At 47.7% G+C, this 17,696-nt stretch overlaps 1 protein-coding gene across 5 annotated transcripts in view; it reads right to left on the bottom strand.

The window, feature by feature from the left end:
- Window positions 1–7,227: 7,227 nt before the first annotated feature.
- The window catches only part of STK4 (serine/threonine kinase 4), a 92,159-nt gene continuing 81,690 nt past the window's right edge, over window positions 7,228–17,696 (bottom strand). For all 5 annotated transcript variants that reach the window (XM_047854004.1, XM_047854008.1, XM_047854006.1 and 2 more), the window contains one exon: window positions 7,228–11,417. In XM_047854004.1, the coding sequence (XP_047709960.1) occupies window positions 11,259–11,417 (159 nt within the window). In that variant the 3' untranslated portion in view covers window positions 7,228–11,258. The remainder of the gene's footprint in view (window positions 11,418–17,696) is intronic.

Here is a 17,696-nt window from a genome sequence, read left to right on the forward strand (position 1 = left end):
GATGCGGTACCACTCTGAGTTTTCCATTTCAAAATAGTCGTTCAATTGGATTCTATTGGCCTTTTATATTATAATGGCCTCCCTGGGTCAGGGAGCCAACGCGGGGATCTTTTCCAGCTGTCACTCAGAAACTGGAGATCTAGCCCTCCAGTGACATGGACAAGGGCCAAAATCTGACTTTTCACATGATGGGTGGACCTACAGTGGTACTCTCAGACCCAGGAAATTGGCATTGATTCAAAGACTTCGTCCAATGCCTCCTGAAAGGTTTGAGTATTTCCCTTTCTTCTCCCAGTTCCCCCGGTGAATGACCACAGGCGTTTTTGGAGAAAGCAAGACAAATGTTGCCATTACACTCGGGTGGTAGTATAGTGGACATGCTTCCCAAGGGCAAGTAGCATATCCTTCATTCAAGGGGCTTTAGATCAATAAATGAACTCAAGCCTAGGTGTTAGGTGATGGTTGTAGTGATGTAAGTTAGGACTTTTTTTTTTTTTTTTTTTGCCAGGACTAGGTTTTGTTTTGCTTTGCTTTGTTTTGCTTTGTTTCTTATGTTTTATTCATTACTCAAATCAAGTAAGACCGGTGGTCACCTTTACCTCTTCAGGGCCCTCTAGCAGGATCCTGCCTCATTCAGAACCTGCTGAATATTATGACGACCACTTCACTTCATTTCTGAGGCACTTCAGTGCCACCCCCCGGCCTCCCACACGTCTCCATTCTCCCTCCCGTCTGAGGTCAGTGAACCCATTTCCCTGCAGTTGCAGCCCCACCACCAAGCTCTCTTGATGTAGACTTTCCTCAAAGCAAAGGTGAAGTGTTCTGGGTTCAGTGAAGGCCATAGAGATATTAATGGGAAGGAGGCACAAAATAAATCCAGTCTTCAGAAACTTTTGAATCCTTTCCTCTATGTGATGCCCAGAGGTTTCGGGCCTTTACATTGCATTTCATGTGGGCCAGCATTCGGTCCAAGTTTGCTTTAGCCAACCCATCAATGGTCAGAACGCGGCCAGCTCCTGGAGCTAGCACAGAGAATGCCGGATCCCTGACCCGTGCATCCCTACCAAGGAGACCAGCCTGGTCCAACATTACATTTCCCCTCCCCTCATCAAGCACCACAAAAATCCATTCTCACAAATATTGCCCAGATTTCCACTGGTATCAGTGAACAGATTTTTGCAGTTCTGTATGGGTCCAAGATTCTTTCCTACTCAGTCTGTTTTTCACACTCCAGGCCAAAACTCATCCCCACCATCCCGGGAGCTTGGGAGCTTTCTCCACAAGGAAGGTGGGGACTGCTTCCACCCAGTGTTTGAGATCGCCTTGGATTTCTCCCACATTCTCTTGCGTGGCTGTTCTGCTGGTCATAAGCCACACATAAACGTGTAGCCGGCCTGTCAAATCAGCAACCGGCATAATCAGTTACCAACTTTGGTTTTTGGAGATCTCAGCCCTATCGCAGGTCATGAAGTTCTTTTCACTGTGGTCATAGAAATGTTCTATGACCGCCACCCCCAAATTATATTTCGGCTTGCTTTGTTGACTTTCCGTTTACATTATTCTATGCAGTTAGAAACAAAACATTCTATCCCACAGCCTGGGCATTTCTCATCTCAAAATTGAACTGTGACAGAAGCTATCCTTTCTCTGAGAGCCACATTCTTGGTGGTCAAATGATACCAAGTAGTACAGGAAACAACCCTTTCCTGCTGTATATACTGTGGGCTGCTCTTCAGGACCAGAGCAACAGCAGCAACTTCCCACTGTTTTGCCCCAGGAAAGCCCAACTGTTTTTAATACCCCACACTTCCTGGAGGACATGTGAACTATGACTCCATTCTTCTTCCAATTTCTCTGTCAGAAGACTTGGGCTGCAAACAAGTTAATCCAACTCTGGGCAACTTAAGCAAAAAATGGGTGCATTGGATAGATACCAGTTGGAATCAAATTAAAATTAAACAACCAGGCTTGGTGGGGGGGGGGGGGGCGCCTGGGTGGCTCAGTCGGTTAAGCATCCGACTTCAGCTCAGGTCATGATCTTGCAGTTCATGAGTTCGAGCCTCACGTCGGGCTCTGTGCTGATAGCTGAGCCTGGAGCCTGCTTCGGATTCTGTGTCTCCCTCTCTCTCTGCCCCTCCTCTGGTCGTGCTCTGTCTCTCTCTCTCTCTCTCTCTCTCTCTCTCTCTCTCTTAAAAAATGAATAAACATTAAAAAAAAAAAAACCCCAACCAGGCTTTGAGAAAAAGATAGGAATGAGGGCAATATGGGGATGGAGGTACTTAGAGCCCACGAATCCCCTTTTTCGGGTGTTGCCATTAAAATGCTTGGGTGACAGCACTCTGCTCTAGCTAAAACTTCCCGGAGAACTGAGTCTCCCTGGACTAGTTTGGGTCACATGCCCACCCCACGGCTGAGGGAATGGAGGAACTCCCACTGACAGTCTCCCCAGGACACAGATGGTGGAGGCGTAGTTTCCTGAAGAAAACATGGGGTGTTTTCCTTAAAAACGAGGGAAAGGGATCCTGAATGGGCAAAACGAACAAATATTTATTATAATACCACCGATGGGAATGGTAGATAGGTGGCTTGGCTTCAGCAACAACAGAAACCAGGAATAAGAGAGAAAGACAGACATTGCATCTGTACAACACGGCAGACGACAGGGTCACCAATATCTCTCTCAGTTCCACATCTTGTGGCGCCTCCACCAGAGAACTCTTTCCCAGTTCTAGGTTGAAAACTGTGTCAGAGGAGATGACTGGCCCAGTTCTGGATGAGGTTGCTGGGTCACTCCGCTGTGGCAAAGGGTTGGGTCTATGAGAACACAGCAGCCACCATGTGAACCCCTGGCTGGCGTGGGAGTCGAGCAGTTTCTAAAAGGACAGATCCCACAGTTATCCCCCTTACAGTCTTGCCCTCTTGGGCCTTAGTTTCATGTTCTGTAAAATGGAGAGATGATGTCCAGAGATGCTCAGGAGTAACTGGGGCACTAGGCCTGGAGGGTACATGGGAAAGCTCAGGTCATTTGGGGCTCTGGGATGTGATGTCTGTGGTAGTTTCTCCCTGTTTCCAATGACCTGGGGGTGCAGACTTCCCTGGTTAGACACAATGTTCCTCAAGGAGGATCCAATTTAAGATCTTCCCCCTCCCCAGCCCCATGTTATAGATCAAAAAACAGACCCAGGGAGGTCCAAGGTCATACCTGAGTCTCTCTGTGAGGAGAAGAGATTTTTGGCTTAAATAAGGCCAAGAGGAGTGTTCCTATTGGAGGAAGGGGATGGAAGGGAATCTAGTTGCCTCCTAAGGTACTTCTTGAGGCTCCCAAGAGTGAAGGTGACCTGTCAACTAATAAAAATAACCACTCATCACTTACCTGTGGCACTCTACAGTTTACAGCATGATTTCATGTCCCTTATCCACTACTTCTCACAACAGCCCTATAAGGCAAAGCCAACAATGAAATAGAATAATCAGTTTTTGGACAGCTGAGGAAACTGGCCCACAGTCAGATGATCAGAAAGCAGTGCATCAGGGATTCAAGCTCAGGCCACCTAATATGGGGCTGTACTCAACTGGGCACCACAGCTCACTGTTCTCACTCTCTTTGGCAAACTTAACTCTCTGGGTGCCATTGAAGGAAGTGGTTTTGAAGTGTGGGTCTTCATGCTCTGGACGTGGCCTTCAGGTGCTGGCTGGGATGGTCCTTGATGACTGCCAGATCTCATATTCCAGGCCAGCCAGGCCCTGTGCCTGAGTGTGGAAAGAATTCTCCGGGAAATTTAGTAAGTTGAGACACTAACCTCATAAGGCAGGAGCTTTTGAGATGAAAGGGACAGTGTCTTTCAGAATCTTGTCTGCTAGAAAAGAAGACAAGGTCATATGTAGACTGGTGATTAACCTGTTCAAATGGAGTGGGTTCAGAACCTTCAGGAAATTCATGAGCTGAAGGGGAGGAACGGCACACACCTTGCTCCCAGAGTCAGACCTGGGTTCTGACATTGGCCCTGCCACTTACCAGGTACATGACCCTGGACCGGATCTTTGATCTCCAAGAAGCATGTCTCAAGGTCGACCTCCAACCTCTGTCAGGCTGGTATCCAAAGCCCTCCCTGCTCCACCTTTTCCTGTCTTCTTGCATGGGTAAGGAAGCGTTCAGTTACAAATGACAGAAATCCAACACCGTGGCGTAAGTTCAGGTGGATCCAGAGGTTCCACAGAGGTCATCAGGTCTCCTCCCCTGCTGCTGTCCTAGCTCTGCATTCCTGTGTTGGCTTCAGTCTTAGGGAGTTACTGGAATTACTTGAATAGGATGGGAGAACACGAGTGATACCACATGGTGAGGAGGAAAGAACATGGGCCCTGAGGCCAGATGGACTTGTACTTGAATCTCTGCTACCAACAAGCTGTGTGATCTTGGTTGTGTTTCTTGCCTCTCTCAGCCTGTTCCTTCACTTGCCTTGATATAATGACCCCGACACCTCAGAGTGTTGATGTCAAGTTCAAGTGAGGTAACCTATGTGAAAACGCCTGGCACAATAAATGTTAGGAAGAAAATAAAAAACACATATGAAGGAAACGTAAATCCAGCAGCGCTCTGGTTTTCTTTGGGAATGGTAGAGCAACTTCGAGCAGAGGCTGCTGGGAAGGGAAGTAGTCTGCATGGGTAGAGATCACAAACCAGACGCATTCTTGTACTTGAAGCCACAGTTGGGGTCTCAGAATGAATAGCGGGGTCAAGAAGTCTGGGGTGGAATCCAGACCCGACATGGCCAAACCTCGGGCCTCAGTTGCATTGTCTGTAAGGCAGGAAGCTGGCTGAGAGTAAGCATCTCTTACATTGCACAGGGTGGGGTGGTTTCCCTCTGATGCTTCAGTCTCATCAGGAATGACACCCCTTCCCATGGACCACAAGGCCCCACCTGCTCATCTTCACTCACCTCTCTGATGTCACTGCCACCTACTCTGTCCTTTGTTCACCGTTTCAGGCAGGGCGGCCATCCTTCCAGCAAATCAAACTTCTGTCCTGGCCTTAGGGCCTTTGTTCTTGATGCTCCTTCAGCATGTAATGTCCACCATCCATGGGCTCTGCCTGGCTGGCTTCTTCCTGTCATTCAGGTCTCACTTCAAAAGCCATCTCTTCAGAAAACCTGCCTGGATCATTCTACGTAAAGGTGTCTCTGGGGCGCCTGGGTGGCTCAGTTGGTTGAGCGTCTGACTTCAGCTCAAGTCGTGGTCTTGCAGTTTGTGAGTTCAAGCCCCGCGTTGGGCTCTGTGCTGACAGCTCAGAGCCTGGAGCCTGCTTCAGATTCTGTATCGCCCTCTCTCTCAAAAATAAATATTTTTTAAAAATTAAAAAAAAAAAGCTGTCTCTCTCTGCATCTTCGTGCATGCACATGTGCAAACACACACACGTACACACACACGCACACACTCACATATTGCTCACAATCTCATTACTGTTTTATTTTCCTTATGGCACTTCATCCTCCTCTGAAAGATGGTTTATTTATTTACACGTGACACAGACTCGCTGTGAATATGCGTTACAAGTGCACTAGTGACTCAACTATTGCCGGCATCGGTGCCGCGGATGATGTGGTTTTCTGAAATGGAGACCAGCTCTTGGGAAAGCTCCACACAAAACAAACCGCAAGTGTCCCTTCATTCCACATAGTTCATTCTTGGAAAATTAATAGTGAAACCTTGCACAAAGTACTTTGTGCCTAGAGGTCAATGAGGTTTGGTTTTGAATGAGGTGTTGATAAACAAGTTTCTCACCAACAGAAATGTCCAGTGGGGTTTGATGCTGTGCAGGACTGCCCAGAATGCACTGCAGGACACCTAGCATCCCTGCCTCTGCCCATTAAATGCTGACCGGATCCTGCGGTCATGGTCACAACAAAACCATTCTGAAGCATTTCCAGAACGCTCCCTAGTGGTCAGTACCGCATACTATTAGAATCCCCTATCTATAGAAAGGGCGTAGCACTAGGGGCGCCTGGACGGCTCAGTCGGCTAAGCGTCCGACTCTTGGTTTTGGCTTAGGTCACGATCTCACAGTTCATGAGTTCGGGCTCCACGTTGGGCTCTGCACTGGCAGTATGGAGCCTGCTTGGGATTCTCCTCCTCTCCCAAGCTCTCTGCCCCTCCCCCACTTGCTCATGCGCGCATGCTCGCTCGCTCTCTCTCAGAATGTAAATAAACTTAAAAATAAGCGTCTAGTACTAAATACCTCAGAGTCTGTGCAAAAAGATGAAACAACCTGAAAGGCTCGGCAGTGTGTCTGATGTCTAGTAAGTGCTTAGTAAACGGGAATTTACTTCATCTCTTCTTTCCACCTTCTGGCCACAGGTTCTGAGTCTGAGCAACAGGGAACACCTGTCATCAAACCCTGGCAACAGGAAGGAAGACCCTGACTCTTTCAGGGAATAAGGGGAGTAAATTAGGCAACAAGAGACACACATCACCCCCACTCCCAGAGGGCTGACAGAATAGCACGACATTATGCAGAGAGACTGTGGAACTATTATATTAAACACTGTAGAGCAATTTGACTCAAGAGACCCACACTCACTTTTTGGTGTAACTCCGTTCCTTCCCTGCTTTGGTATAAACTTTGAGACTGAGAAAACCTGGGGTGGGGCGGGCTAGTGACGTATTTCTGGATGAGGATGGGCCACAGGAGGACAGCTCCGCTCTGAATGCTGGGCTGTGCCTGGCCCAGTTCCATGCAACAACAGAGATGAAGGATGTCATGGTGACCTTACATCCAGACTCTCACACCAGACCCTCTGCATAGGCCGGTCACTCTGCCCAGGAGGTCTTCGATCCCTCACTTCTTGCCCTTCCTTGACCTGGCCATCTCTTGCCTATTTCAAGTTCAAGATGCACGATTTCCAGAAAAGCTTCCTTGGACACCCCAGCAGAATTGACTGTCATTCTCTCCTCCTGTGTCCATGGTCGGTGAACTTCTTTCCACTGTGGTATTTCCATATGCACTTGACTGACTCCCCATCTGGTCTGCAAGAACTATGTCTGGTTTATCTTTATCTCCCTGACGACTAGCTCAGACTGGGCACACAGTCGGCATTTACTCCCTACCCTACCTACTTCTCCCCCAGCTTTGGATTCTAAAATAAACATACGACACAGTCAGTGTCGCAGAGGTTCCCAACACCATTATCCAGGCTACAGAGGGAGGATCTCATTTTTAAAAAGAAGAAAGTCTTGTGTTCCAAAGGACAGTTTATTTAAAACAAAGGTGACAATGTGTAGGAAGTAGGAAAAACAACAATTCTAACATAAAAGCACACAGGAAGCACCTCAAATTAAAAAAGGTGCAGGGGAGGAAGCTATGTTTCATACATATACAAACTGCTGACCTCAATTGATTATTTACATCCAAACTTTATAAAATAGCATTTCAAGTCAGCACTTAAGCCAGTGTTATTAGTTTTTATTACAAAAAGTTAAAGCTACAAACTTCACATTTTTAAGTTGTACATCTGCAACAGCATTTAAGCTTTTTCCAAGTTGGTTTGAGTGCAAGCTGGTAGAGGAGATTTTTTTTTTCCCCAGACACAAAAAAGAACATGGAGTCCAAATACAATGAATATAATCCTGATGAAAACACAGAGTGCATAAGAAAGGATGGGGTGGGAGGCTGAGGACTGGGAAGAAACAATTTTCCAGGAAATAAGGAGCTGCAGTCTTTAGAGGCAATGTGGTGTGCTAGAAAGGGCACTGGAATAAGAATCAGAAAACCTGCATTTGAATCCTAGCTCCACCATACTTTAGCTGCATGACCTTGAGCTTAAAAGACTTCACCTCTCTGAGTCTCAGTTTCCTTATCTGTAAAAAGAGGACAGTAATACCTATACCTCCCGGAGCTATTAAGTTTTAACAGATATAAGGCTATTCAGATTATCTATTTTCTTCTTGAATGAGCTTTGGTGTTTTGTATCTTTCAAGGAATTCGCCCATTTTATTTAAGTTACTGAATTTATTAGCATAAAATTGTTCATGATATTGTTCTTAGCCTTTTAATATCTGTAGGAGCTTACTGGTGCCACCTCTCTCATTCCTGATATTGGTAAGAGCTACTGAGTTTTAAATGGTATAATAAATCTCTGGCATCTGACAGGTGCTAAAGAAATGTTTCCTGGATCAGAATACACAGTCTCAAGGAGTCAAGCTATAGCTCTCCAGTGGCTTCAGAATTTTGGTTCTATCTATCTATCTATCTATCCAGTCACTCATCAGCCAGCCCCCAGCCAGCCAGTCAGACAAACATTCATCCATCCATCCATCCATCCATCCATCCATCCATCCAGTTGGTGACTGGGAGAAGGGACAAAGAAAAAAGGAAAAGAGAAATTTCTTCATAATTACTGATGAGGAAGCAATCAAGATATTCTTGGAGAATTTGAGATTTTTAAATCTCAAATCTCAATCTTTTTAGGCTACAACTAGGTGAGGGTCCTTGTTTCTTAAAAGTAGAGAATAGGCGAGGTGCAGAGTCCCTGGAAACTTGAGTCAAAAATGCTGAGGCAATTACTGAAGTTCGGGACTCAATGAAAGCAAGCTGACCTAGCCTGTAGTTGGTATTCAAGGGGAAAAAATGACTGGGACTTGCTCCTCTGGCTTTCCGTCACTAGAAAACAAATACACCTTGTCGGGAAATGTATGTGGTCCAAAGAAATTGACTTCTGGCCAAAGGGTTCTGTCTCGCTAGACTGGTGAGCAGTGTTCTTTGTTGGACCAGCATGGTGGGTGCACACATGCCTGAAAGAAAATAAACTACGGATCAAGATTCATGACCCAAGAATATTTACGGGGAAAAACGAAAACCTTCTTTTACTTGGATCTAGCTTAGGAAGGAAGAAATGGGCATTCCTCTCCTGTCTGGCCAAGTGCAAAGTCCTTTCTAAAGAGAAAGAGGCTGAGGCAGGCCTGTTCGTTAGCACAGCAGATGGTGTGGGGGAATGCACGCTCCGTGCTGTGGTTGGTGAGACTCACTTGGCTGTCAGACTTGACTACTAACTCAGCTGTTTCCCAGCCTAAAAATGCCAATGAGAGTTATTTATTTTGTGCGAGAAAGGTGGTCACTTCGTTTTAAAGATTTGTGACTTTCCTTTTCCCTGTAAATATTGGTCTCACATGGTGATGCTATGAATCCTGATTCAGCCACTTACTAGCTGTATTGCCCTGGGAAAGAACTTTTTTTCTGTCTGAACTTGCTCCCTCATCTATGAAGTGGAGATAAAGTACTTAACATATAGGGTTATCCTGAAGTTTGGATCTCACATATATAAAAAGCCCACCTAGCTCAGTGCCTGGTGTCTACTAAGTGGTCAATGAATATTAGCTGCCATCGATTATTCTAGCGGGATCCTCTAGTCGTCCTCTGTTCTCTGTATCTAACACATAACTGCCTAACTGGCCAAACCCTGCAGATCAACCACTGCCTCTTACATTTTTAAAAACTTGCTTTAATTGCAAAGAACAGAATCTGGCCAGAGAAGAGGAACATTCCCTGCCTTTCCATTGATTCCCAGGTTTGGGAAGCAAAAGCAATTATGGAGTTGAATTACACTATCCTTAGGTGCAACCCAGTCAGTGCTCTCCCAGCAGGGGCGTGGGGGGGGGGGGCGCGGTGTGGGGATAATTAAAAATGAGCAGACATTTGCCTTTCCTCACTGTCTACTCTTTGCTGTGTGATGACAGGACATGTGGCCTTGAGCCCATGCTGCAGAGGAATGGCCAGTGCTGTTCTGTGAAGCCCTCTGATCTTAGGCCCGAAATTGCCCACATGGTGCCTCTTACTGGCCAGCAGGCGCTGCAGGGCTCTGGAAGGGCCGAGACTCAACCATCAGGCTCCCCCTGGGGGTTTCAGAGCCAGTCGCCCTCTGAAGGGACCAAGCAAGACCAAGTCTGCCTTGTAGGCCTCTTGGGGAAACTTAACCAAAACTGACACAGGTTTCTCCCCTTGGACGGGGCTTCTTGGATCAGGGCCCAGGGGTGAGGAGCTCTGGTCTAGTCTCAGCTCTTCAGCTTGCTTTGTGATCTTGTCACCATGTCACTTCCCCTCTCCAAGCCTCATTCGGGCCAGAAGATGCCTACGGTCCCTTCCAGTTGTGGCATTCTGTGGGCCCAGATGGAGCCTCCTGGAGAACAGATCTTAGTCTGATATTCAGGTATCCTTTCCAGACCCCTCAGTAGTAAAGTAAAAACAGAAAACAGTCACATATTGGAATATGATCACCAAAAGCAATGCCATCTACCCATGTCTGTAAGGAATGCGGAGCAAAATGCATGCCCCTGTGCAATCTTCACATGATCAATGAGAAGTCCGAAGACACCTTCTCTTCTGTGGCCTGCACACAGCCCCGTGTTTGCTGAGAGGACCTGGCAGGCCCGTTCCTGCACAGGGTCACGTCTCCTCTTAAGGCACTGGGCAGTATCTGTGCTGTGACTTTAGGCGGTTGGGAGAGTGGAAATGGATGAAAGGCATTGAAGCCACAAGGGGCAGTTTACAAAGAGGGTGCCAGGCTTCTCCTGGGACTCAAAAAGTAAACACAAACTCTCAAGGCTTTCCCGTGGACATGGTCAGTGGCTCCAGAAGCCAGAGATGACCCACCCAAGGCTCAAACCATGGGGAGAGAACTGGCCCAAACCTAATTTTTAATTGCAGCCCTGCAAAAGGGTGAGGTTGGCCCCTGGGAGCTGAGTGACCCCAACAGCCTTCCGCTGTCCCCTGCCCTCGTGTCCCACAGTACCATAATCTTACAGAAAAGAGGCCAACTGTTTAAAACTGTACCTGTACAGAGATGCCACCACCATACTCAGTGGGGAATCCAGTTATAATTTATATATATGTGCATATTTATATATTTTTAAAAAGTTTTCCAGAAAGAACAATCGAAAGCTATTGGAAGAAGAAAGACAAGACAACATGTAACACTTTCCCAGCTATCACTCATCTAGGAGTCTCTGTTCCTGGGGTTAAAAACTCTGAGTTTAAAAGCGCTGATATGAATCCTTTGAAATAATATAACTGATCGATTTAAATACATACACAAGATGGCGCGCTGACGGCAGGCAGCCCTTCCCACTGGTGCACTTCCTGAGTTCACGGAGGCGAAGGTGCCGTGGAAAAATGACAGGGCGGAAGTGTTGGCTGACAAGCCTGAGTGGCGAGCAGCCAGGGTTCACCGAAGGCCTGGTGCGCAGGCTGGGGCCCTCCTGGCCGGGCCTTCTCAGAAGTTCTGCTGCCGCCGCTTCTTAGCCTCGATGGCATCCAGGATTGGCTGCCTCTTGGACTGGTACTTCTGCCGGATCTCTTCGATCTCTTGCTCCATCATGGGGTCGAGGGCCAGGAGCCTCTTCTGAAGGTCCTCTACTGTCCAACTCTTAAGCTAGAAGAAGTGGAGTGTACAGTCACGACAAAGCCAACGTCGGCACAGAATAGCCGAGAAGCCCAGCCTTTCCGGTCACCCAGAAGGGAAGGGTTTGTGGTCAGACCAATTTGGAGGGGGTGCAGTGGCTGGAAAGGGACAATTCATTCATAAATAGCATGCCACCAGGCTTTTTGGAGATAATTTATCCCTGGACAAGTTGTAAGTGCTAATCTCTTTGACTTACCTTGCTTTGACCAGAAACTTAACCAATAATACTTTCATCTCTCCTATCTTTTCAACAAATTACATATCAATTTATTAAAATAACAGCCACTTGGTGTAGGCAAAATAATGCTTGCCCCCCTAGTTCTTGTCTCCTGCTTGTTCATGTTACCCGTGAGATGAGTGTCTGGATGGTGGCCGGTCTCTTTCTGGATACCACACCAGGGAGGAGGGATGCTTACTGAGGATCAGATGCCATCCCCTGTACCCCCAGTGTCTCGGCACTTGTCTTACTAATAATCATCGGGTGCTAATTACATACCAGGCACCACTCTAAGCACTTCCTATGGATTACCGACACAGGCGTCTTGAGAATGGAGACACAACCCTTGCTTGGGCAGGGAGTGCGAGGGGTAGTTGGAAACTTCTGAGATTAAGTTTCCATCATCCGGAGAAAAAAACAACAGAACCTGATATATACATTAATAATAAAAGGTAGCATTTATAGTGTTTTTCTATGTTCCAGATGCTCCGTGCTTTACACACATTGACTCATTTCATCCTTGCGACAAGCCTACGATTTGCATGTATCATTATCTCCATGTTACAGATCAACAAGCCAAAAAAGAGGGTAGTGAAGAAAACTGCCCCCAGTCTCATGGCTAGTAAGTGGCAGAATCGAGATTCAAACCCAGGCAGGAAGGCCCCAGAGTTCATGCTCTTAACAGGGATCACAGAAGAGCAGACGAGCAAAGCACAGGTTTGAGAACCAACTCAATCTGTGGTTAAAACAAACATGGCTCTGCCTCTTGCAAATGCTGAGATTCAGGCAAGTCACCTGTCTCTCCAGGCCGTCCTCACCCATAGAGATTGGACAGCCATGCCTCGTCGTGCTTATTTTAAGAATTAAATGAGAGCATGTCTGTAAAGATGTTAGCACAATCCCTGGTACACCATGTGCTTAAAGATGGCAGTGCATGTTACAACCCTCCCTCTACCAGAGCCCAGGAGTGTGTTCATGTTCAACATGTGTCTGCAGCTGTCGGGCAAGTGGTTTCACTGCCATATGTAAGGAGGGTCACTGACTCCAAGCAAAGCCAGTCCTGGCTGCCAGGGATGGGAATGAAAGCCAACATTATCCACAGCGGGTGGTGATAAATTCTGTGAGCTCACAACCAGTTTAATAGGTGCCGTGTTTCAAGAACTCAAAGGCTCACTCAAGTCTTAGCAGAGATTTATGGAATCAACATGTCCTTCAGCCCCTCCCTGAGGCCCCAACAGGGAAGTGGTAGAGGAAGGGGGTGAAGGAACCTCTTTCTGTCCGCCCTTCCTCTACAGGGTGGGGTGTGACCGAGTGTGAAGTGCTTACAGTGGCTTCCCCAGGAATGGTTTAGTGACCTGTCGCCACAGGAATTTACGTTGGCCAGCTTCAGGGAGGTGGTCTGAGAAGCAAGAAAGGCCTAACAGTTCAAGACGAAAGGCTCTTTGTGATGTGGGAATGCAGAGAGCGAGTGTGGGGGACGCTGGAAAGTTGGGCTGAAGAAACCGCATCTCGTTTCCAGCCCAGCCTGTGGTTTTAGACCAGCAGGAGGGTGTTGTTCTGGGCCCAGGGACTCTCCCCAAGAGTAACGCTCACCTCGTCGTTGGCTTTTTCAGTTCCTTCTCCAGAAAGAAGCCACCCCAGACCTAATACCTAATGTTCCCAGCAGTTGAGGTGTTAATCTTAAGGGTCACAGATCATCAGTCTGTAGAGGCTGTGCAATCTTAGACAAGTAACTTCCCCTCTGAACCCCTCAGTGTCCTCCTCCGGAGAAGAGACGCCAGTTCTGCCATCCCTGGGCTCTAATGAAGATCAGATGACTTCACGGGTTGACGTTCTCAGCACAGAACTTCACATGGTATGCATTTCCCAGACAGTAAGCATGCCATAAACTGTAGTGGTCACTACAGTTATTAATGACCGCTATTGTTGCTGGTATTAATACTATCATTATTATTAATATTTTGGAAAGTCTCTAATTAATCTCCCATAAACAAGCTGTTCCTATAACCTCCGATCCAAGCCAGAGTCAAACAAGTGAAAAAGAAAATACTCTACTCTATTTTGGGCTAACAATGCCTAAGGATTGGCATTTTCGCATACCATCTGTTACCTTATTTATAGTTTAACAAAATATGTTTTTATCCAGCCATCGTATATTCACTGAACACCTACCATGGGCCAGGTAGGCACACAGGATACTCCTGTGAAAAAAAAAAACCCAAAACAAAACCCCCCAAATCACTGCCCTTGTGAAGCTCACATTTGAATGAGGTGAGACAGGCAACTGAGAATTAAATGACTCAGAAAATGACTCTTACATTAGACGGTGATGGGGAAAGAAAAGAAACACAGTGAAGGAAGGGGAGCTGGGGATCGGGAGGCTTGCTCTTCATCATCCATCAGGATGAAGCGTCAACTGCGACATGAAGAAATCAAAGTCAGTGGAGCAGCACTGGCTTTCTGGTTTGTTCGGCAGCTTCGGGCAAACCCCTTCTCCTCCCCAGGCCTCCGTTTCCCCACCTGTAACAGAGGGCTGCTGAGATGACTTCAAAATCTTGTTGGACTCAGTATTTCTCATCTATGACCCATGGATCGTGTGCATTGGAATCACTTATAACCGTTAAAGGTTACAAGTCGTGAGCTACTCGATCACTCCCCCCCCCCCCACTAGGTAAGGACTTTGCACGCTAAAGAAGCTACTCATTTGTTCCTTGTAATTCCTCAAGTGTGATGAGCCTGGTTCTACATCCTCCTTCCCATTTTCCTGACAGCAAAATTCTCACAAAGTAATTGCTGCCTGTCTCGGGTCAAGGCTTCTAGGTTTCCAGTTTCTGCACAGCCCTTCTGCCCTTGATCTAATCTAAAGGCCACAACATGAACCCCTGCTTTATCTCCACCACCTTTGGGCTAATTTACTTGCCCTAAGGCTTTGTTTGGGCTTAAGTTACACCTGACCCATTAGAACACTGCCAGCCAGTCACCGCTAATGCCTCAGTCACACTCCAGATATGGATTTTTCTGAAAACAAGCTCAGAGAATGGTTTCATGGCGCCAATGTAGCATCTCACCTTCCTGGTCCTTGGTGGCATAAATAAATTTCAAACGGATATCTTGCAGAAGAGTAACTGTGATGCTCAGGTTTTTCTATAGCCAGAGTTGTGACGGAGCACACCGCGGCCCGCCACCCCCCTCCCCGGACCGTGCAGGGGCTGAGCCGTTTTCACCAGCTGCAGGAAGTCCCACCCTGTAGCACACCTCATCTGTCCCCTCGCACTTACATAGCCTCTCTAGACTGTGACTCCCCATGTCCATCTGCAGACCATCATTCTCCTCTGAATTCCAGGCTCACATACCCAGGGAAGGTCCTGCTTTATATCCCCATCCCAGATCAGCTCGTGGAAATCAGCACCTTAACGCCAACCAAAAGAAAACTCTCGAGTCCCACCCCTCCCAAATGGGCAGATCTATTCTCCTTACATCCAGGTCTTCCCCGTCTCAGGAGTGGTATCACCGTCCTGCCAGGTGCACAGAAATCACCCCTGATTCTTCCTTCCCGTCACCACCCCCTGCCCACAACCCATCCTTCAATCTCATCTCTAAAACACTAGGGTGACCCAAATCCAGCCCCTCAATCCAGGCCACCATCATCTCACAGCAACGAGCATCATTAAAAATACAGAGATGAACCTGATCGAGTCCCCCTGTGTTTCCTGCCGCACTTAGAATAAAATCCCCAGGGCTACAAAGGCCGTCCACCTCTGGCCCCACAGTCCCCTCGAACTGCATCACCTACCACTCTCCCTTTTGTTCGGGACACTGGCTACCCTGTATTTCAAATCGTCAGACAAGCTGCACTTTTTCTGGCCTCAAGGGCTACATGGTGACTGATCCTTCTGCCTGCATGGGTCGTCCTCAGTTCTTCCTTATCTTTTAGGCCTTGGCTCCAAGGTCAACTCCTCAGAGAATCTGAGAAAGCGTTCCCCTAAGCACTTATCTAGAAAGGTCGCCTGCCCTACATGCATTGTTGTGCCTCAGCCCATAGTTTGCTTCCTTCAAAACGATGTGGCACGAGGTAATCAATCAATCGTTCTTATTTATTTTCTTTCATTTAGTGCGTCTCTCACTAGGACAAAAGTTCCAGGAGAACAGTGACTCTGTCTTGTTCACTACACCATATGCAGGAATGAATAAATTGCCCTTTGTTTCCAATCAAATAATAACGGAAGCCACTGAAGTCGAGGGGGAAGTTCCCCAAGCACCGCCACAGGCAGCAGGGCTCTGGGCGAGGAGCGGAGAGGCCCCGGTGTGGAACAAGGAACGAGGTACGCCCTTCAGGGAACTTGTATTCCTCTCAACGTTCTTTTGGCATCGAAGGAAGTCTCTGCTCCCTGGAATCCCATTGGTGTGTTTGATACTGAATGACGAGGAGGAGGTCTCCAGCCCTGGCTGAGTCACCTCTAATGGGCATGCCCACTTTAATTTTTCGTTCTGACAAAAAGGAACTACTACTTTGGAAAAGGATGAGGTAATCAAGAGAATAAGACCTGATCCCTGGGGACAAGACAAAATGAATGCCAAGCCCCGAGCCCCAGGCTCATTAATGAAGGTGGGTTGTGCTGAAGAGAGCAGACCAAGCGCAGGGAGAGGTCACAGAAGGAAAGAGAAACTAAAGTAAGCCTCTTCACAACCATGGTTATTTAGAATTCTCTGACCACTCGGATGCTAATCAACACATCAGTCTTGAGTGCACGGCAGTGGGTGGGCTCCGAGTCTGACGGTACTGATGCTCTGGCGCTGTGCTCACTGTAGCTGACCAACACTTGGCCTTCCCTCACCCAGTGTGACGTCTGTCGACGGATGTCTGAGCAAGTAAAGGCAACCACACACACGCAGGGAGATTTCTCTTAGAGGCTGTGGTCTCCGGAAATGTTCCGTATCCTCAAGGAGGCAGTTTTTCAGTGTGAACTTTGGCCTCACCCTGTTTTAGCCAGATACAACGCCATCTTACCACTGGATCTACACTTAGACATCGAGGCGGTACGTTAATTTCTTGAGCTTATGCTATGCGCCCAGCACTGAGCTAAGCGTGTGTCCGCACAAATCAGTCTACCTGCAAGGCAGGTATTATGACTGACCTCCTTTTACAAATGAGGTCAATGAGGGTACGAGTGAGCAAGCAGTTTGCCCGAAGTGATACAGCAAGGAACCGGAAAAGACTGTAACCACCACCCTAAGGGTTTCTGGAAACAGGCCTATCTGTTAGTGAACAACATGGACGGCCAGAAGAATTACAAATTCGGCTGATGTTAAATACGTTAGATGGCCTTCGCATTCAGAACTGCCACTGCTAGGGGCGCCTGGGTGGCTCAGTCGGCTAAGTGTCTGACTTCAGCTCATGTCACGATCTCACAGTTTGTGGGTTCGAGCCCCGCGTCAGGCTCTGTGCTGACAGCTCAGAGCCTGGAGCCTGTTTCAGATTCTGTGTCTCCCCTCTCTCTCTGATCCACCCCGTTCATGCTCTCTCTCTCTGTCTCAAAAATAAACGTTAAAAAAAACCTCAAAATTGCCACTGCTAGTGATGATGGGTGACTTCAGGGAAGTCACCTGACCTCTCTGGGATCTGGTTTCCTCATCTGTCAAATGGGGACGATACTGTCTACTTGGCTGCCTTTCCTCAAGTAAAACCACCAAAGGCCTACCATGTGCCAGGCACCACTGCAGAGGGGCAGTGACTCAATTCACGTTTGCTAAACACGCTGCAAACTGAACCAACCAGCTTTCCTGGCAGCTCTACCGGGCCAGGCACACTGCAGGGCAACAGGAACGTAAAAGGCCGTATGTGTCGGAGAAGCAGCTGGGCTTTGGGGCAGGAGCACCAGCTTTGGGTCACACGGACCGGGGTCTCACGGCAGCTCTGCCCTTGGGAGCTGGACGCCCTTGGGCGAGTCACATAATGTGTGCCTCACCTGCCCCATTTTTAGAGAGCAGTATTTCTCCACCAGGGGAAGTTGTGAGGTTCAGAGGTGTTGGGA

Source organism: Prionailurus viverrinus, chromosome A3 (genome assembly GCF_022837055.1).
Source record: "Prionailurus viverrinus isolate Anna chromosome A3, UM_Priviv_1.0, whole genome shotgun sequence".
In the NCBI taxonomy this organism is placed as follows: domain Eukaryota; kingdom Metazoa; phylum Chordata; class Mammalia; order Carnivora; family Felidae; genus Prionailurus; species Prionailurus viverrinus.